General features: G+C 42.0%; 1 protein-coding gene across 2 annotated transcripts in view; it reads right to left on the minus strand.

The window, feature by feature from the left end:
• LOC142776431 (luciferin 4-monooxygenase-like) overlaps positions 1-21,650 on the minus strand; it is a 134,972-nt gene that overhangs the window by 82,980 nt on the left and 30,342 nt on the right. For both annotated transcript variants that reach the window (XM_075880072.1, XM_075880071.1), the window contains exons 2-4: positions 19,700-19,961; positions 6,505-6,712; positions 4,441-4,547 (exon numbers count right to left, since the gene is read on the minus strand). In XM_075880072.1, coding sequence (XP_075736187.1) covers positions 4,441-4,547; positions 6,505-6,712; positions 19,700-19,834 — 450 coding nt within the window. In that variant the 5' untranslated portion in view covers positions 19,835-19,961. The remainder of the gene's footprint in view (positions 1-4,440; positions 4,548-6,504; positions 6,713-19,699; positions 19,962-21,650) is intronic.

The raw sequence follows: 21,650 nt of genomic DNA on the forward strand, positions 1-21,650 counted from the left end.
CGTAATGGTTTCCCAACATGAGGTAAAGACATTGATTGATTGATATGTGGGGTTTAACGTCCCAAAACCAATGAAGTAAAGACAGCAGAATCACATATTGCCTAACCTGCTTCATTATGATAACGATGAGGCCATAACGTTATTGGCCTCTGTATGCTAATCACAATTTACCTTGCATATCATGTGACATTAACATTCAATATGACGTCATGAATCTTGCATCCTACGATGCGGTCTAAGTACCAACAATGCGGTTTTAGTGACGTCGGTGCAAAGCAATGAACAACAATCACTTGGTGAACATTATTTTTGATATTATTCAATTGGTCTGATGCGTACATCTTCAAAAAACGGCAGTTTAGATTTGTTCATTCTTAGATAAATACAATGTCCAAGTTTGCATGTCAGCAGCAACATATGCACGCCTTTGACACGCACACCGTGATGTGTAACCTTATTGTGTTTTGAGCAATAAATTAGGCATTCATACACTGCACATATCACAGGTCACTTGTAAATCTGCAGCAAGGTCATAAAGAATTTATGATATCAGATAAAGCGTTACACTTGTATTCGAAAGTGTCATAGGAAGTTTTGGTAGAACTTAGTTTTAGAATGTTGGTAGACGTAAAGTTATTCGGCAAAGTTTTAACACCAAAGCGGACTGCAGCGCCCACAATTCTTTTACAAACCAGAAGAATGCAATGATATGTGAACAGGGGGGAACAAGCAGTACCACCAAAATTGCACTCGAACGAGTGAACTACTGCTCAACCTAGCGCTTGCACAGCTAAGGTACGGCTATTCGGCCACTCATAGAGAAAATGTATTGACCCAGGCGTAATTGCACGCTTTGAGAACCGCACCTACAGCACGCTGTGTCAAGTTTACGCACACTTAATTAAGCTGAATATCATGGTAATTTAATATTATACGTGCCCGGTGGATGCAAACACATTTGGTCACACAGGAAAACACATCTACCTTATAGTAGTCACAGAAATTTAATGATCATGTAGCTGTTGAAAAGAGGACGCGTAACATATAAAACTTTCTTCATATACTTCTTTGGCACAGAAAACGAACAAGGCCGCGTAAATACCAACGCGGACACCACGTTATTCTTCTCCATTCTTCTAAATTAAATACGCAAAGATCTAATTCAACGCGAATCACCGGAATACTCCAACGCACGCGACACACAGACGACGCTTACGGCTTCCATGCGCAGTCCCCGAACGGCGTCCGACGGCATTGCAAAAATATAGCGATTCATAGCGTGAAGAGCATCGCCCGCCGACTCACAGCATCACAGCGCACATTGCGTTAACCTCCTTCCCCACAGGAAAAATTCATCCGCGCGTAACGTCCCTGAACTTAGACTTGAGCCTAATGAAATCAGACACGCCAGCAGGCTCGCTGCGTTAATAAAAACTCACTTATCGTCTACAAGATAGGAAAACCTTAGTTCACAACGTTATTATACTATAGCGCTTTCGGTGTTAACCGCGGGAGGAGCCGAGGACGCGAGCGGAAAGACAACAGCCTGGATCGGGCACGCTGCGGCCTGGCCGGAGAAGCAAAAAACAAAGCGTCAACAGCAGAAACATCCACCTACCTTTTTAGTTTGGCGAGCGCTCGACGGTACAAAGCAGCCGGTCCTCTCTTGAGTATAGTGCATCTTCGTAACAAGCAGCACCGACAGAACACGAAAGACAGCGCAAGCACACTTTGAACAACATAAAAAATCGACTTTAAACGATCGGCACACGGCCGTTGCGGCCTCCAGGAAGATACCGCCATTTCTGTCCTGCTGACACCACCGATCCGCATTTGCGCACATAATCTTTTATAAGATAAGTAAATAGATTATTTATGCTTAAATTTTAAGCGAAAAATAGTAAAAATAGAAAATACGCTAGTGTGTATTGCATAGAATACTTTTTAGCTTCGAAAATGACAAAATCACGTAACGCATATTTGCGCGAAATTTGAAATGTGAAAGAGCGCGCGAAATTTGAAACGTTTGCTTGCTTGTGTATTTCTTATACCGGTACCTTGTTAACATCTGTACATTGGTTGAGTGGTTAATCTGGCTGTTAAAAACAGTGTTAAAGCGGTTGTATATTAGTACAAAGTACAGGCAGCAAGCAAAATTTGTCACAACACAATAAGCGTATTAGTTGGCAAACAATATTTTAGCTGTCTTTAGTGAATTTTCTTTAGGAAAATGTTTTAGTCAAGGCTCATTTTAACTTGCTTTGAAGAATATTTCTATGAACAAAATCAAGAAAACGTATCTTTAATGTTATAATATTAGAACGTCAAAGTCCATAGCCCGCCATAAAAATTGGTAACACGTGTCAACTGATACATTGTAAGGTTAACAAATATTTGAACAACACAAAAACTATTTTATCTACCACGGTCTTGTTGGTTTGTATTTCTTTGCATTAACAAATGTATGATTTATATATACTGTCATGGACGAAGCTTTGTTTTCAATGTTAGGCGCAAACGAGGCCAAGAGCTCTATATGTGTAAGTCACAATCCTGTTGTAGCTTTACAAGCTGCGTACTCCGCCATTGGCTAGTGAGCTTGTAGCGCATGGCTTGGTCAGCGCCGGCCGTGAGGCGACGAGAAAAAGGCAGCAAGAATGCAAGAACCAGTGCAGAACTTACGTTCAGCCGGGCACTATCGCTATTCAGATATCCGTTACTGCGGTGAGGCTATTAATGAGAGCATGGTGTCGAACCAGTAGACATCTAAAAGCTGTTGGTTATGCTCTATTACCACGTTACTCACAAAGCTTTGTCGGTGACTGTGCACCCTAATGGGTGCTCATCAGCACCCATTAGTTGTTGCACCCTTTTTGCACCCTAGTTTCCACCCTTTTGATGTGTTCACCCTTTAGGTTCCACTTGTAGGGTGCTGAGACGCGAATAGGGTGCTCATAGGGTGTGCTTAGGGTGTCGGCACCCTTTTCGACACCCTTAAGGGTCAGAATCGGTTTACTGTGTGCGCCTGCTTGTACAGCTAAGTGTCTTCTTTTGAAAAGTACGCCCTTTGGCCGCTTTATGTTTGCTTTGGCTTAATTTTTTTTGTGTTGGAATGTTCTTTTAGCTTTGGTTTCGGAGTTATTCTTTAAAATCACTTAAGTGAAATTTAGCGATGCCTTTTGGCGTGTCGTAGCGACTAAACAGACTTAAAGTACCCCAGAATGCGCTCTGGAAAAACGGCGCACTGTCTCCCACCCTCCCCTTCACCTTCCTACCAAACGTGTCGTTTTTGCATTAGGTTCTGATCGTGAGTAAAAAGAACGGCTGTAACCCACCCTCCCCGTGGTACCTCCCAACCCCAATCCAAGCAGAGAATTTTCCGCATACCCTTGTACAATAGTCAAAATGGAGCAATCAACTATGCGTGGTATAGCTAAATATACACTGCATTTTGCGCATAATATGAATTCTTTCCCACTAGACCAGTTTCAGTATCAAATGCGTCGATACGAGAACCAGAGCATGGTGGAAATAAGAGTACCAGAGACTTTTCAATGTAAAGTTTAATTCCAACTATATTCCCTATTTCTTAAACTGCGATGAAATATTTCATGGATCTGTCAGCTCCGAAATTGTGTTTATCTTGTTTCACTCATTTGGTATAGCTGCAGGTCGGCCAAAAAGATCATACACGAGAAAAAGAAAAAAGAGCAGTAATTTATTACACGTGCTTGTAATCGGAGTACTGCATAAACAATCGGTAGATATCAAGTGCGCGTGTAGACTATTTATAGCCGAAGCCAATATTTCATCGCCAGAAGCATACCAGACATTGTGAGGACGGCTATTTATTAAACAGCTCCATGTTAGTGATATCGTAGGCTTCCTAGAATAAAACAGCCCATGGAAATTACTCTAACTGTTGTAAATAGGTAACTTAGCCAAATAAAGTTTATTTACATGTGTATTGATATCCATCAAGACATAGCCTCAGTTTTCCTGCGTTCACGTAAATCACCAACTTTGTGAATGTTGCCTTCATGGAGTTGTTAAACAAGACGAAATCGATCATTATTCCTACTTTTTCTGCGTATTCAAGCTGTGTCTGCAGCTACCTTTTATATTGGGCAAAAGTACATTCCTCCTTTTAGGTTGACGAGGGAAAGAGCTGAGTGTTTATGATATCAGTGAGTGGATTAGTAAATACTCGTGACCCCGCATTACACGCCCACTAGAATTTTACTTGTATGAGAAAAAAAAAGACATTCATTCATACGGCAATTACATAGGCTAATGCACTTATCCAAATAATATTAGCTTCGGTGTCATTGCCGAACAACTAAGTGCTCATGAAAGCAACTTTTCCTTCTGTTTTCATGAATAAATGAAGCCTATCCTGTTAATGTTTGCTCTTGAAAAACAGGGAGCAGACTTTGTTACCTCCACTGATGAAAGGAATTCACAAGCATCTTTCACTTTCTTCATGGTTTCGATGTCAGTGACAACAAATTTTGGTTGGCATTGCATTAACTCACTGCGAGTTTCTCCTAAAAAATAAAGAACAGAGACAAAGGTCAACTGAAAAACACAATGGTTTAAAGGTGTTATGATACACAGTTTAAAACACTATAGATCGATCAGTTGGTGTTACGCCTACTCTTTCTATGCAAAAAAAGAAAAAGAAGACTCATATAAAAATGCTTATTAAATTGACGTGGCAAAAGGCGGAATAGTAAAGGGGTGAAACCATGTTTATGACTCTTTGTATTGCCCCGAAGGCACTGCGGTCCACAAATAGGGGAAGGAAGCATCTTCTGCAGAAACAAATGCTATGGACGCATAGGAGTCGGCGCTGTGGGTGCTAATAACAGGCAAATCAAAACATAAATAAATGAACAATAAATAAATGTTGCAGTTTCACCCGAGAAAGCTAAGCATTCACAACTATAGTAATGTAGTACTCGACTGCTGACCCGCAGGTCGCGGGATTGAATCCCGGCTGCGGCGGCTGCAATTTCGATGTAGGTGGAGCTGTTGTAGGCCCGTGTGCTCACATTTAGGTGCACGTTAAAGAACCCGGTTGAACTTTCCGGAGCCCTCCACTACGGCATCTCTCATAATTATTTAGTGGTTTTGGGACTTTAAACCCCACATATCAATCAGCTATAGTAAGGTAACAAACAACAACCAGAAGTGGGGTTCGCATTTCTACAGGCTCTGTAAGCTGCAGCAAACAATACCCAACCAAATGAATTTGCGTGCACGAAGTCATGTGCGCACAAACGCGAACATACGCAACTCTACAACCACGGTTCACCCACTCGAGGAATGCCGGTGTGGTGAAGAGGCGGAGACCGCCAAGAGATGGTAGCGAACGCTTTTTAGGCTTGTTTCACTGAGTAACGTGCCTTCAAAGCATGCGACTTTTCCACGTCTCTTGTGCTGGAGAAGCAGCAGCACGTACTCACATGAATTCATCAAACATCTCGACTTGCACTTTCCTTGTACCCGCCGTAGATTACGTAAATCAGAGATTGCGTGAGTCACGTTAGTGCTTATCGGGTGGTGTTTGCGTGCGTATAAAGCTACGGCGGAACAGATTGGAAAAAGTATGCTTACCCCGGCTGCAGTAGGCCCATGCGGTAGGCCCATCTGCTCATATTTCGGTGCACGGTAAAGAATACCAGGTGGCCGAAACTTCCGGAGCCTTCCACTACGACGTCTCTCATATTAGTATGGTGGTTTTGTAATGTTAAAACTAACATACCAACTTACCCCTGCTCTCCCAACCATGTGTGTGCCCTTGATCTTTACGAGGGGCGCAGTGAAGAGACGCTCTTTGAGCCTCCATCCTTCTCGGCTCGCCATCGCAAGCATTTCACAGCACCCACTCACCATTCTGCTAATGGTCGCGTAAGAATGTTACTACTATAGTAGTTTGCACAAACAATTTTGACAAAAGAAAAAATTCTTAACAATACAATTTTCACCTGATAGGCACCAAAACTCAACGCCAATAAGAATGAGGGTAATTAGTTTTCGGGGCAAAGCATTATTCAGATAAAGGGTGAAGCTTTCATGGTTTCGCCCTCATGTGAAACACAGGAAGAGGAGGAGGAAAAAAATAGGAGGAAGGACCGGGAGGCATTTCTATCATGTACGGCCCGCTTCTGCATTAAAGTAGTGTGACTTTACACTAAAGCGAAATATTGCAAAGTAACCATCAATTGTGTTGCATTTTGCTTCTTATTAGAATGCGTGATCAACAGAAGGAAACTCCATTTTATAAAGCGATTTTCATTTCCAGGATAGAATCTCCGCTGTTCTATATCTTGATCTATATTTCGATTTTCTATTTTCTTCGCTCTATGATTAAGCGAGATTGCTGAACTATTTCACCTAAGTGTCAATGAAATGAAATGAAGCAAAGGAGATAGAACTGTGCGTAGGCATGAGAACGCAACCTCTTCTAAGCAGTTGGCCTGCTGAAGCAGTGTAACATACCTTCATTGAGACTTGGCTTGATGAAACTGACAACGCCACCAGCAAAGAATGTGCCGCATAAGGCGACTATTAGCTCACAGCTGTTAACGCAATGGATTGCGACAACGTCTCCCTGTCGTAGCCGAAACTTTTGAAGGCCAGTAGCTACACGACTGCTGGCATCCAACAGTTCGCCGAAAGTGTACTGCATCCCCAGCCTGACGTCTACCTGCAAATAGAAAGAGCAGTGTGTATGCTGTAGATTTAGAATTGTACACCCGTGTAATAGAAACCAGCCCCGCCGCGATGGTCTAATGGCTAAGGTACTCGGCTGCCTACCCGCAGGTTGCGGGATCGAATCCCGGCTGCGGTGGCTGCATTTCCGATGGACGCGGGAATGTTGTAGGCCCCTGTGCTCAGATTTGGGTGCACGTTAAAGTACCCCAGGTGGTCGAAATTTCCGGAGCCCTCCAATACGGCATCTCTCATATTCTTATGGCGGTTTTGGGACGTTAAACCCCCCAAATCATTCAAATCATGTAATAAAAACGAAAAGTTAGTTGCAGCAGAGACAAAGCCTCTTTTTTTTCCCTTGAGAGCTCAGCGATTTGAAAAAAAAATAGTGTTCACGCATATATGTCCTTTATGCATGGATCTGAACATCTTTGCCATGACTGACATATCTTGAGAACGTCTCCAAAGTCGTTGAACGACTTCTGTGATCGGCCGCCATGGTAGATCAGTGATTAGGGTGCTCGGCGGCTGACTCGAAAGACACGAGTTCGACTCTAGCCATTGCAGTCGTATTTCGGTAGAGGTGAAATGGTAGAGGCCTCTGCACATTGTGTTGTCAGTCCACGTGAATCAACACCAAATGGTGGATATTCCCAGGGCCCTGGACTACGGCGTACCTCATAATGTAGCCCTCTGTGATGAAGTGAAATCCCAAGTGTTATCATTCCGAAATATTTACATGATAATTGGTTTTTCAGAATACCGAATGTGCAGCCCAAAAACAAACAGACGGAAAGCATAAATGAGGGCAAGCATATTTCTGCGGACATGCATAGTACCCACGTGATTAGGCATTAAGATGCTTTATCGCTTCCAAACATTTGCGATTGCATTTCAACAAAAGTTAATTTCATACTTGGTGTTAACTAAAATTCTCATATGACACGTATGGCTCACATCCAATAATTTCGCATGATTTTATGAAAACACGTATAGTATATCTGTTCATACGAAATTTCGAATATGAGGCATATGAAAACTTTGCCTATAGGTTGTCCCCAATACAGATGAAGCCCAGGAAACAAAATCATCTGGAAGGAACACACACACACATAACGCTGTGCTTAGTAAAAAATTTATTCCTTTTTGCGCTTCACTAGAACGCTCCAACGAGGCGCCTCGACCTGCTTCGACTGACACTAGAGCCATGCGTCGGACGCGGCATGTTTGCTGCAGCCAATGATAGGTGGAACTCAGGTAAGTAAGAGACTGTTGCGGGTCTGCCCGACCGGCATGACAAATGCATCCGCTTGACAGGTCTATTTCCGCCGCGTATTGCTCTTGGTTACGTACGTTTCTGATACTGATTGCCTCACGCTTTCGGCAATCAGCCATTGCGTGCGGCAGCTTACGTAGCTTTCTTTTTCTAAATCGAACCTGGCGGTTAAAAAGATATTGTAATGAGAAATCGGAGTCAACACACGTCGGAGTCAACACAGCAATTGGTACGTCATAATTGGAAGTTAGCCTACCTTCAGGGGCGAAACTTCTCAGAATCTAAGCTTGTTTTCCGCTGTGGCCATGGTATGCAACCACTGCAATGGCTAGCCAGGGCTGCCCATGTGGCGCACCTAAACTTACACGAAGCGCCGCCCTGGCGAGCTGGCTCAGAACCAGCTAGCAGGACAGAGGCGCCACAAGTTGTAGTACGAGCATGTTTGAACGTGCCCTCGTACACATTGCGTGTGCTGAAACGCAAGGTCAAAATCATGCGACACTCCCCTACCTCCCCTTAGTCCGATGTGAGTCGGGTTGTAAGTACTTTGGAGCGCGAAAAACCCGAAAATATTTGGACTCTTCGCTGAAAACTGTGACGCAGCAGGTGAGCAGTGATGCCAGTGAATACGCTCCGCTACGCTTTCAGCTATGTGGTGCTCGCGGTCAGATACCTTCGGGAGACGATGTTGTCAAGTGGATGGGCGCTGTCCGTTATGAAGTTCGTGTATGACGTGGAAGAAACAGTGTGACCTTTCGACGCATTGCCAAACATTGTACGGCGTAAACATATACGCAAGTGTGTTCAAATAGCGCTTGCAAAGCTGGACGTAGTGTGCAGCTTGCTCTATGTGCACGATTTTAAGTAAAATAATAGTTTCTCAGGTAGCAGTGAGGAATAATTTGGCCCTATGACAGTTGTTTTGAGCGAGAACATATAATTCACGTATTTTGAATTGTCGCAGTTCTAGCACTATATATAATACAGCAGCTGTTTTGCTACCCGCGTTCTTTCACAGAGTGTTCAACAGCTAACCTGAACCAAAAAGTGGTCGTATCGCTGTTCCCTTAATAACTTTTTGAAGCTGACTGTGAATCTTGAATGTATTGTCTAGGGCAAGCGTCACATGAAACGCCAGTGTAAGGTCGATATTTGTTGTATTATCGGAAATGCAAACATGTCACAGTGGTCGTGTTTTAACGAAGCCGACTCGCCGTCGTCTGCAGACTATTTGCAAGGTTGCAGTCAGCCGTTGTCTAAGCCTTATACCTAAAAAAGGCCTTTGAACAATCTGGTGGTAACTGAATTTGTGGTAGTTCTGTAATTGACATGCAGTGTGTACACAGTAATGGGATATACGTAGATCATCACTGTTTTTCCAGAAGTCATCGTCAGCCTCTTCATAAACTACTATGCAATATTTCTTTGAAGAGATGTATCCAGTAAAACAATCAGAAAGTATTTCAATAAAATGGGCTGAACAATGTATGTTTATGAGTGAATAACCTTTTTTTCTCATTTTTTGGGTAGAGCAACAATATTGAATGGGTTTCCAGGCTACAATGTACCTAATGTTCATGCGAAGTTGTTTTGCGTTCTGCGAATGGCTCATAAATATTAACTGCTTGAAATTACAAATTTATGGATCCACTTGATCAGGGAATACCGAAGAGGTGAAAAAACTATACAAGATGAAAATCTAAAATTTTCAATAATAAAGCAGCAAGCTTTTCTATGCAGAGAAAATTGTCAAACGGTAATTAGAATAATGTAAGACCGAGTGAAATTAGCTCATTTTTCTGCTTGATAGGTTTGTGCAAATTTACTTTTTTCTTTTATTGCTATTTCACCAACACCGCACATTAGCAGCACTATGTCATATTTTGTAATTACCAGTGCACACTCATTTTGCATAGAAACACCTAACTGAAAAGATTTTCGACACATAATAAGTATTGCAAACATTTTTCGGTTGTGGCGTCATCTGTGAAAATAACCATGAAGTTGTCTCGAGTCAGTTCCAACGTTTGTCCAAAGTGATGTCGCTAAACACGACTGTCGCCGAAACACGTATGGGTTATTTCTGCTCATTCCAGACTTCAGTGTCTATCCCAGTGGGTAAATTTAGTCGCTACGTCTCCAATGCACAATGTAATCCGAAGACTCTACTGAAAAAAACACACAGAAAAAAACAGAGCGACACAAAGAAGGAAGTAAACAAAGCACGCCACAATCCCGACCAAGTGGTTTGGCAACTGTGCCGAGGATGCCAGGACCTGCTTGGCTGCTCGCCTTTCTAGACAGGGGACTGCAGAAGCGTTTCTTAAGCACACAGACAAATTGACTTTGCCTTCTTGTAGACTTGTAGGACATTACCTGGCCACATTCCTGACCAAGTGGTTTGGCAACTGTGCCGAGGATGCCAGGACCTGCTTGGCAGCTCGCCTTTCTAGCCAGAGGACTGCAGAAGCGTTTCTTGAGTACACAGACAACTTGACCTTGCCTTCTTGTAGACTTGTAGGACATTACCTGGTGATCTCTCCTTCGCGGAGTGGTGAGGAATGTTTTGCAGTGTGGGTTCCACGTAGCAGTGGTTGAAGGGTAGTATAACATCGGAGCTTTTTTGAGAGACTAGCCTGCACATGCGAAGGGGTGGTGACATGACGTGCTTCACGTTTTTTTCTTGGGACAGGAGGGGAGGTCACAAGGTCAAGCGGCCTCAATAAACGTCGCATTATGTGGCAACAGTTGCTAACTGAGAGGTAGCTTGAATCGTCTGCAAATAATTCTTAAAAATACTGAGCCCGCGAGGTTTTTTTACCAGTGCGTGGGGGATAACTGCAGAGGCTACGGACCCCCAGTTTTGATTTCGGTGACCTCCATGGAGGCGCTTTCTGACTTGAAAAGGGCCCATTGACAAGTTTGTGGATAGTTTGCGGTCAAGTTGCTGGAAAACGAACTTGCATGTGCGCATTAACTATATTGTAAACTGTGAGGTAATGAGCCATATTTTCCTGACTGCCGCAAAAAGTGTGGATGGCTGTGTGATCTCTATAGCATTACCAGCCACGCGCAGGAAAACAAACGTCAAGTTTCATGACGCCTTCTGAAGTTTGGAAACAATATTTTCAGTATGTCAGCTTCTTGATAAAAAATGTGTTTGCTAGCGTTATACTTGCTGCAGTGACTGGTCTAGCAGGGAGATAGCAGGAATAAAGCTTGAACTGCACAAAATAGACAAGACAGTCACCATTTACCTCTAGCAAAGCTAAGCTTTGGAAAATAATTTGTTCGCTCATGTAGGTCATGGTATATCTTACTTTCTAGGCACCCGGCCTTCACAGAGAAAATTTTGGGACGTTAAACCCCACAAATCAATCAATCAAGCCTTCACTGAGAAAAGCGGGACATAATGCATTTACTCTCAGCATCGGCCACCGTAGACACCCATCAAATGAGACGTTCGCAGTTAACGTAGACGCACTCAAGCGTATTTTTAGAATGAACTTCGTCGAGTGCTCACTGGGTGCAGCACCAAAGTGTGAGCCGCCTATTCTCCGGCACCTCCCAAATGACAAATACAATTCCCGGACTGGTTTTGCAGCTTTCATTCGCTAAGCCAAGTGTGCCAGTCAGCTAGCGTGTTGTCCAGACACTCAAGATGGTAAAATCACAAACCTGGTGGGAGGGGGGAGCCAATTTCAAATTTTAAGTAAAAGAATTTGAACCTTGAAAAAAAGACTGCGCATGAGTTCACATGCACATATCACATGCTAGTGCTATGAGTACTCCCTTAAGTAGCACTAAGGAAGCAATCGTTTCGTGTGATCACTTCGTATACCACACCACTGTGCTGCTGTTCTAAAACTGGGATGAAAATATCTGCAGTACCATGTGCACAAACTGATCAGATTTTCGCAGGTCTACCGTCGAATTCTTGAAAGCCCTGTAAGTGCGCCGGTGTGGTGCGAAATTTCCGTCCCAATAAGACAAAGCCCAATAGGTGCGCAGGTGTCGTGCGAAATGTCTGTCCCAATAAGACTCCCAAGATCCCACATGCGTTTGTCTTAGAGGATTTGAAGGCCTAAGCAGCCATCATTTTCTCCTCCTTGGTCAACTGTATTCTCCCCCCAATAGCTTTCTGCACCTTATGTGGTTTGTCAGTTTCTCGGGGAACTCCCCAATTTAGACCAAGCGTCAATGTCACGTGATGACGTCATTATTTCAAAAAATTTTGGTTATCTGTGATGTCCATCAATGATTTTATTAAGCATTTTTGTAGACAGCGTCAGGTGCTTTTCGCGCTTGATAAGCTTTCTGAACTTTCCCTACCATGTGTATTGTGCTGTTCATTTTGTAAGAGCGCACGAATAATATTAACTTTTCACAGTGCATTGAATACTACCTAAGGCACATCAAATTAAATACCTACTTTTTGGATTAGAAATTTAAGTGAATATAATATCACTAGATTTGTTGTTCAAGGTTCAATGGGTACAATTTGAATCGGTCTTACTATTTATTTGCAGCGAGAGGGGAACTCGTCTTATAGCTGAAAGAATCGACTCTCATATGGTTCACTAAATTTGAGCACTGCATTCGTGTATGTAAGTGTGAGACTGCCCTCTAAGTACGAATGTTGCGCTGCTTGACCCAATTTTTCCCTCTGTCTGCTCACCATGCTTGCACCACATGATGACCGATGTCACCCCGATCCCCATTTATATTCTTGAAGGTTTCAAGTAGCTATGTGAGGAAGAAAAAGAAAGTTGCAACCGATACCTCTGTTCAGCGTTGCATGAGGCTAGTGATGTTTTGGCTGCCCAATTCTTTCCACCGATTATGACTATAAAATCACCATTTGTTTTGCTAACTCCAAGGCATAAAAAAGGTGCTTTGTGTAATGATAGCCAGGGAGTAGTAAAATATAGTTTTCCTTGTAGCTTCTGTGTGTAGTGACATAAGTATCAAACGGACCATGCGAAACACCCGCGGTATATGTTCAGAGGGGTTAAAAAACTCTGTTAAATGGAACGCCAGAGCACGTGTCATCTGCTCTGGTGTTCTTTTACAAACTGCCACATCAAGTACAAGAGGTGACATTTACATTCCCTGAAACGAGCTTACAAACCTCGCCAGCTATTGCTCGTGTCTCTCAACTCACTACATTCCCTCTGTAGAGTTTATAGAACGAATATGACATGCACAGGCAGTGAATAATGTTACCGACTGGAGAGTAAAGCCTCGAAAAGGGGGCCATCTTAGCACTTCTGTTGAAAGAAGAGTGTACGATGTAAAGCAAAATTGGAGAAAGGGAAGTAGCAGAACAGGAAGCTTACATATACAGCAGGGACGTCAGACAATTTTCATCAAGGTGCTGCCTCACAAAGAGTGGTGTCCAGCTGCGGCCTGCTAGCAATGTTTCAAAAATACTGGCAAATCTTCAGAAACGCTGGAAGTAAATAGTTTATTGGAACAGAAGCTGTTCTCAAGTGCAATTTTGATGCTTTCGTCCTTTTTTCCCTCTTTTTGTTCAGTATGCTTTAAGCTCTGACAGAGGCATTATAAAGTGATGCATATTAGAGTTATTTGAGTGAGATCGTATGTTGTAAGCGAAATGTCGTGAAATGCAGGTATGCTGTTGCTTTGCACGAGACAAAATGTTGCTAACACAAGATATACCACTATAACGAAGATTAGGCGTTGTACCTGAATTAGCCATGTTTAGTTCTGAATTTGCAGCTTAACACGATATTCAAGGCAATGCCTCTGCGAAGCCACTGATACAGTGTCTCCATGACGAGGAAGTACATAATTTTTCATTCTTATTGGATAAAGTGTGAAGCCAAAATCCAAGCTTGTGCTATTCCTAAAAAAAATTCGGAAATTTCACTTAACGCAAAAGCGTGAAATTTGATCACGTTTGTTTTGATGCTTTAAATTTAGAAGGAGCAATCTGATAGAGTGAGTAGCACTCGTTGAGCTAACTACTAACCAAAAATTTTGTGGTCAACTGTTGCACTTCTTGAATTAACACAGGTGGTGTAGCCGAATAGAAGAGACCCATAGATAACAATTTCCAAAAAATAGCTGACTGACAATAAAATTTTATGGGATGGTAGATTATCAGTAGTCAACACATGGCATGAATGCTGAGTAGCAATGTTTATTTTGCCTCAGGAGGGAATTATGTACGCGAAGATAGAAAGCAAGTCTATAAATATTTGTTTTTGTTTGAGTATATTTTTCTGTGGAAATATTTGAACATATATCAAAGTAACCTGGAAATAAAACTCTGCTCCTTAGTGATTACAATATGTACTCTGACTTTGCACAAAGTTTTAACCAAAACTACACAAACATTTCTCCTCCTATGAGTGTGGCATCCTCAGTGTGCAGTGGCACCAAATGTGTGGAGGTGACCAAATTCACTGATTGTCTCATATGTGTTTACCCATCCGTATGAAGGCCGTGATTGTTGTTGCCCGATGACTGGTCACGACGGTCTAATTACAACTCGAAATGCTTTCTCTTCCCTTTATTTTGTTCTCGAGCCAGCGTCGTCCAATTATGGAAGTCGAAGGCATGCCCCATTTTCAAGCAGTGTTTGACGAGTTTTGTCTGAGAATGGGTGGCTTTTGTTATGTCCCCTTTATATTTATTCAAAACTCATTGACCACTTTCTGCCAGTTTTGCTGATAAAAGTGGTGTCGCAGCCACCGCACAGAAACCTGTAAATAACCCTGTTGGGATCGTTCGCAGGGGTGCTGTCTGTGAGCTTAGAGAGAACGTTTACCAAGGTACAATGGGGCTTCAAAATTGCTTCATTCCCAGTGGGCGTAGTGCTATTCGAACATAGCCGAGAAACTTTACGGAAAGGACATAAACAACGGGTTTTTTGTTTTCTCACGGCACACTCCTTGTTCCCCTTTGCATGTGCTTCTGGGTGTCATTGTTATAGCTGCTCGGATAATGAATTCGTTACGATTCACCAACCACGTTTTCCACCTATATGACTTCAAGCACTGATCGCTTATGTATCCGTCACCACAAGCATGAGTGAAATAGGCAGGAAGAGACCAACAGGGCTGAAGCAGCAAAAAAGCAGACATTGCAAAAGCCACCCATGCCACGCAATATAAAACAAAACTCGTCGAACACTGCTCGACAACGGGACATGGTTTCGACTTCAGTAATGAGACAACGCTAGCTCGGGAACAAATGTGGGGCAAGAGAATTTTTCTCGAGTCGTGATTCATTAGTAAGGCAAGTTGGCGTGCGACAGCAACCGCGGCCGCATGCTAAGCGACATACGAGACAAGCAGCAAACTGTGTAACCTCCGCTCATTTGGTTCCAGGGCATACTGAGGATGCCACCGGCATATTTTGCGAAACGTGTACGTGGTTTTCGCTACATTTTGCTGTGTTAAGTACGAGTCTATATTTTATTCATGAACTGGCCTGTCTTTTGGAACGTTTTTAGGTCTGCTCCATAGTTATAACTCTTCTTCATACCGTGGTGCACCAAAAGACGTGCTGATAATTTGATTTTGATGTTTTGGATGAATTTTTTTATTTTGTTTCAGGAACATATGCACGTGTCGGAAGAAGAAAATGAGCAGCAGAAATTCATCTTACTTTGCCACCAATGCAGCTGATCAGGAGTGACAGAAAGAAATACTACGCTGTCAATGCCGTCTGTTTGGTAAGCACCATAATATATGGCAATTTAAAACTACTAACAATTTTTTGTGCATCATTTATATTAACTCAACGAACATCGCCACCCTAAAAATAACTAGGTAGACTGAATATGTTTGAGCTGAAAAACTGAAATAAGACCGTGAATAAGCTCGAAGTGTTGATTCTTTGCCATCATAAATGAGTAAGGAGCCAACGATTCAGCTCAAAATAAAGCTCGACAAATTTCATGTCTACACTATTTATGTTTCCTCACTGCTGTGTTTTTCATTGCTGGATTGTTACATAGCTTTCTGTCAGTCCTGGCACATCTTTCATAGGATGTTGCAGACAGATTTTGTCAGCCGATTATCTGCATTTTTTAAAGAAGTGTTCCCATTTATTTATTTTATTTACTTGAGAAGCACTAATATGGGTCTAATCATTGGCTCTTCATTATGCAGGCCCTAATATCTAACTTATTACCTCACATCATGGCTTGTTTCACGGTCGTCACAGCCATCACCCTTCAGTTGCTGTTTCGTCGTCGACAGTGTACGTCGACAGTGTACCCCTTTTTGGCGTACCCTGACATGGCGAGCTTGTTCACTCTAGTTCAACCACATTGGCAAAGTCTCGAGTAAAAACTGGCAACTTCTATATGCTGCTAAGTTTGCATATGTGAACTTCACTAGGCATGTGAACTGTTGTGGCGGTATGGCAGTTAGTTGCTTCTCTGATTGTGATGCAGGTTCGTGCCCATTTGTCATTATACTCTAAAATATTGCATTTCCTGTGCCTGCTGCTGTTCCTGTGGCCAGAAGTATGATTATATATGTATCCGTTGTTGACATTTATGGTGTTATATTTTTGTGAGAAATCGGTACTCGGTCATAATACTCGTTCTGAATACCTTCGAAAAATCAACTTCCCTCCTAATACCTTCCGCAAACAAGTGAGTGTACTTTGCCACTTTTCCAAAGATGCTCAGAACCACTCGCTACAGTGTATCAAGTTGGAAGCTGCATACCCTTCATATCCAAAGAAGTTCAAAAGCAAAAATTATTGGCACACACAATACTAAAAATGCTTAAATGAAAAATACTAGACAGTTGTGCAGAGCAGCGCATAGCAATCTAAAGATAACTTGAGCTATCCTCTAGATACAAACTAATAAAATCTGGACTGTATGAACAAGCATAGTGTTGTCAAGGCCGTTCATTCATTTATGCCCAATGGACTAAATGACAACAACGTGGTAATCAACTGACAGAAAATAGTTGCATGCCTTGTGTATTCGTTTCGTTATCAATATTTCTCGCTTGGTTGTGGCTGAGAGGTCACTGTTTTGCGTGAATTACACTGAGCAGAGGCTCTACTGATCGCGTTTCGCTTTTTCTGACCAGGCACAGGCTACTTTAACTTTCAAAGACGTATTTTTTATCTAATCAATCGGCCACAATTAATCAGAAGCTTTGTACCGAATTCATGTCAGACAGTAATTATAAAGTTCAGTTGCTTTCAAACTGATAAGCTTTTTTTGATGTGCAACATGTTTTCCTACACAGATGCCGGCAGGTTTTTCTGTTTTGGTAAAAATAAGTTTGTTTTGAGCCTTTTAAGCTCCGTCAAAATTTTCAAGCTGTACCTAAGTGGGATGTGCCAGTTTTTCAACGCCGCTATAATGTCTCTGTTCAAGAAATCATGACATAGACAGTCAACAGCAGTGACAACCATCATTGTAGACAATGCAGGCATCACTGTTGGAAAATCACCTACAAGGCAATGGCTGTCTATCGTATTCGTGTCATCCTATGTATTTAACACTTAACAGTTTCGCCAGTATCTTACTTGCCTTTTCGTTTTCCCTCGGATATTGTAAATACTATAGATAAAAGCTTTTTTGTCAAACTTTTTCTAAGATTGTATGAACAAGTTGTGTTTTCATCTTACACCTGTATTTTTTTATGACCCAACAGTTGACATAGAATGAAAGAAACTTGCAACGTGCCTTGTTTATATTTATTACTGAATGCTTAAAATGTGTTTTGTAACACTCCCATTCTTATCTTACTCTCTGACAACGAAAAATGAATAAAAAGTAAGTAATCTTCGCGAAAAAGTGTCTTCTTTTTTTTTCATACGGCATTCAGCCACTTCGGCATGTTCTTTGGTCTTACCGACATGCAAAAGTCTGTTCTGACATTTTTATAGCTGGGCTGTTCCAACACCACTTGTTTATTCATCTACCAATGCCTTGATAAAAAGCTGTTAGGGAACAGTTTTTGTGCAAGGACATTAATATTGCACTTTTTCACACCATACCAGAGCTTTTTTTCTAGCTTAAAGCATCGGTGCTGTTCTCGTAAAAAGTAAACAAGCATTTTATTAATAATGCACACACAGTAGTATAAATTTTCGTGCACGCCACGTGAAAGTCAACACATCACACAGCAATGTTGACATCATGTTGTTGTTATACTGACATCACGTTGCTGGTATGTTGACATTACGTTGCTGGTGTGTTGCGAAAACATTGCCTTAATGTTAAAATTGGGGTCCCGGACGTTCCCATATCGTCCTGAATGTTACAAGCAACGTTATCATGTGATCAAAAAACAGGACGTAAAGCGCTTTTAGGCAGCGTTGCTGACTGACATCTGTCCGCTTTCATTAAACGATGGGATAACATTCTGCGTTACTTGGGAATAACGCCGATCTCGAAGCGTTTATTTCGTCGTCCGGTCATTGCGCTTGGGGACACAGTTCACGTTAGTATTTGTTTTTACGTCCGAACGTTTCCGGCCGCGCTCGACAAAGCGGCTCTCCATGTCTGCATAAAATTCTCTGCTGGTTCCCCAAAGTCGAAACGTATGACACACGCGCGCGCACACACACACACACACACACACAAATTTACAATAAATTTCAACGTAGACGTAGCCATAATATATGGCAAGAGATTAATGTTCCCGCCGAAAGGAAGCTATCGAGTGCAACGTTCACGAGTTATTCTATACTAAAATGTCCCTAGATGTTGAGGCTTCTCGAAGAAACCTGTGAGACAAAGGCGCACGAGGACTATTATATGCCCCGACTAATTAACCATAAAAGTGGTATCATTCAACCGGCAAAATGGCCGGTTCTTGAATTCACAGTCTAGGCATATTCTCTCCTCCAGCAATTTCCTATATCCTCTTTGAATTGCCTAAAACCACAGGACGGCGAAATAAATTTACATATATTTATACACTTTATAAATGTCACCTAATGTACAATACAAGAGGCGACGCTCAGTACTGGCTAATATGATGTCCGACGATTCACCTTCTCGTATGTGATTCCCTTCGTGGAGATACGCGGATTTTTCTCTTTGCTCTGCTGTTACGCTCAACATGCGTGGGCTACACCTTGCGAGCACATGGCCAAGTTTAGTGCAAGGTTGTGTAGGAAGGCCAATCGTGGCATATTTTCAAGTTATAGGGAGAAAGTTTGGCATTTCTATGAGCATGCAACATTTCATATTGCTTGTTTTCACCCTCATCATCCTTTATAATAAGCTCTCTTTTTCCTCTTACTTAGGTTTAGCGAAGAACATTTCAAAAAGTGTTTGTCAAGCCGTAGCGACACTTATTGTATTCGAAGCTGATATCCCAAAGGGCAAATCGAAAGGGAAAGATCAAGCAAGAGGAGGTGGTGCGCACTCGCAGGAACCACAAAGTCTTACCCTAATAACTAGAAAATGTGCAACTTCAGCGCCACTGTAAAACCTTCCAGGGAGGTCGGCCACGCGCTATCGCTGTCTACCTAACACTGCGCTGCATATTTGTACAAGCAACGCGTGCAGTTGCGACTCCTTCATATAGTTGGTATATTTTATCATATATGCGGACCATAATTAAGCATTATTATTGACCCGGTGGTTATATGCAAATCTACTGCAATCAGAAAGAATTTAGATTGTTTTTGGGCCATTGTGTGTACTGATGACAAAAACACCCTACATTATGAAAGTAACTCGCTTACCAGCGCCTTCTGATCTGCGTGTTTCTGCCAGACATCGCTGAAGAAGGTTGCAAAGTCGACGTCTGGAATGGTGGCGCCAATCACACGTGTTTTAATCACGTTATCTTCAATGAAAGTCGATACGGTTGAAGTCATACTTTTTTCTCAGTTTCTCAGCGCGAGTGGGTTATGAGATCAAAGGGCTTGTGACGAAGGTGACCAGTATTACTGGCCTTCCACGGGAAAAGAAGTGGTCTTGGTAGAAGACGGGCACGTGGAAACTCTGTGAAATGATAGAGGAGATAGAATAAATAGCGTGAATTAGACCAAATGTGCCAAATTTCGGGGATGTAGTCATGCAGCAGCACGATAACGAGGTAGAATAATATAGCAGATAGTATCAAGCTCTGTGTCAATTGCGTTCTAACCGCTTATTATCATGTCAGTGTCTTGCAGATTCAGTTCAAGTTGTTCGTCGTAGGGCATAGTATACGACGGTTGCTACAAGACTGCCATCATAAGGGTGTAGCGCTCATTGAGACAGAAAGTGCACAAATAATATGGCTGAGTAGCTATATTTAATGAATACGTAGATCTTATGAAATAAGCCATGTTGTTAAACGGCTTGCCTGGAATGATTAGAGGTTTCTCACGAAATGCTCTGGTCGTGACGTGAATGCCCAGTCCTAACAAAGTTCGTGCATAGAACTTCTGCTAATGGCACATTCAATTCAATTCATTTATAGTTCACAAGGAGATATGTATATCAGTTTCGTTAAAAAGGCAGGGCCCCTCAACTCACAGAGGAGTTGTGAATGAGACCCTTATGTCGTATTCAGTAATACAAACGCTAGAGTGTGCAAGGAACTAGTATGACGGGCATAAAATGGGGGTAGAAATCAAACAAGTGAAAATAACATGAACCAATGTAAGGAAACTTCACAACAGGTAAACGACTGGCGTTTTGTTAGGTCTGCTGGTAGTTTGCTCTAAAGATGTGGTACGGTATGTGTGAATGTAAATGATCTTTATTTGATGCGAGACTTCTGAATGGTTAAAGTACTGGAGGTGACTGATGGTATCGGGTATGGGGTGTTTTGATAACTAATTTTTGCGGAAGGGCACAGTATATTTTATGCATGATTTTATACAGCAATACGAGAACAAGGTCATCAATGCATCTTTTCACATGAAGAATGTTATGTAACGAGTTTGCGAATGTAATTGAATCGGTTCGTTTTAGGAAGAAAATACCTCGAAGCACTGTGTTCTGTGCTGCGATAAGCAGCAATTAAATGGTGGAGTATGTGAGTCCGTATATTGTAACGGCATATGTAATGTGTGAATGTATGAAACTGATATAGAGTGTGCGAAGGGTGTGCAAAGGAAAAAATGTAACGCAGTTTATGCGATATTGGTATCTTCTCATAGATAGTGCTGTTTCATGCATGTGTTTGTCAGTTTAACTGACTGTCGAGATAGACACAGAGAAACTTAATATGAGTAACTTGTTGCAAAGGAAGGCTATTGAAATTCAACAATGTAGTGTTCAGTAGTCGTCTTTTTTTGGAGTTATTACTATATAGTTACTTTTTGTTGTGTTTGCTGGAGGGTGATTAGTATGGAGTCAGTTAGATAGCTTTATGAGGACATCGTTACCTTTTATGTAAAGCTCAGTCGCCGTTTCAGCTATGGGAAACATATTGCTATCATCCGCATATAAAATGCGGTCTTCTGAGTCATACTCGGGCATATAATTTATGTATGCTAGGAAAAAAAGGGGCCTAAATTGGAACCCTGGAGAATTCCTCTGTTAGTTGTCTTTTGGGATAATGTCATATGGTTCAAAACTACATACTGTGTCCGGTTTGTGAGATACCAGCTGATAAGGCTTAATGGTGCTCCACGAATGCCATACTTGTCAAGTTTCTGCAGCAATATGTCTTGATTTACGAGATTGAAAGCTTTTTTA

This window comes from Rhipicephalus microplus, chromosome X (genome assembly GCF_043290135.1).
Source record: "Rhipicephalus microplus isolate Deutch F79 chromosome X, USDA_Rmic, whole genome shotgun sequence".
NCBI lineage: Eukaryota > Metazoa > Arthropoda > Arachnida > Ixodida > Ixodidae > Rhipicephalus > Rhipicephalus microplus.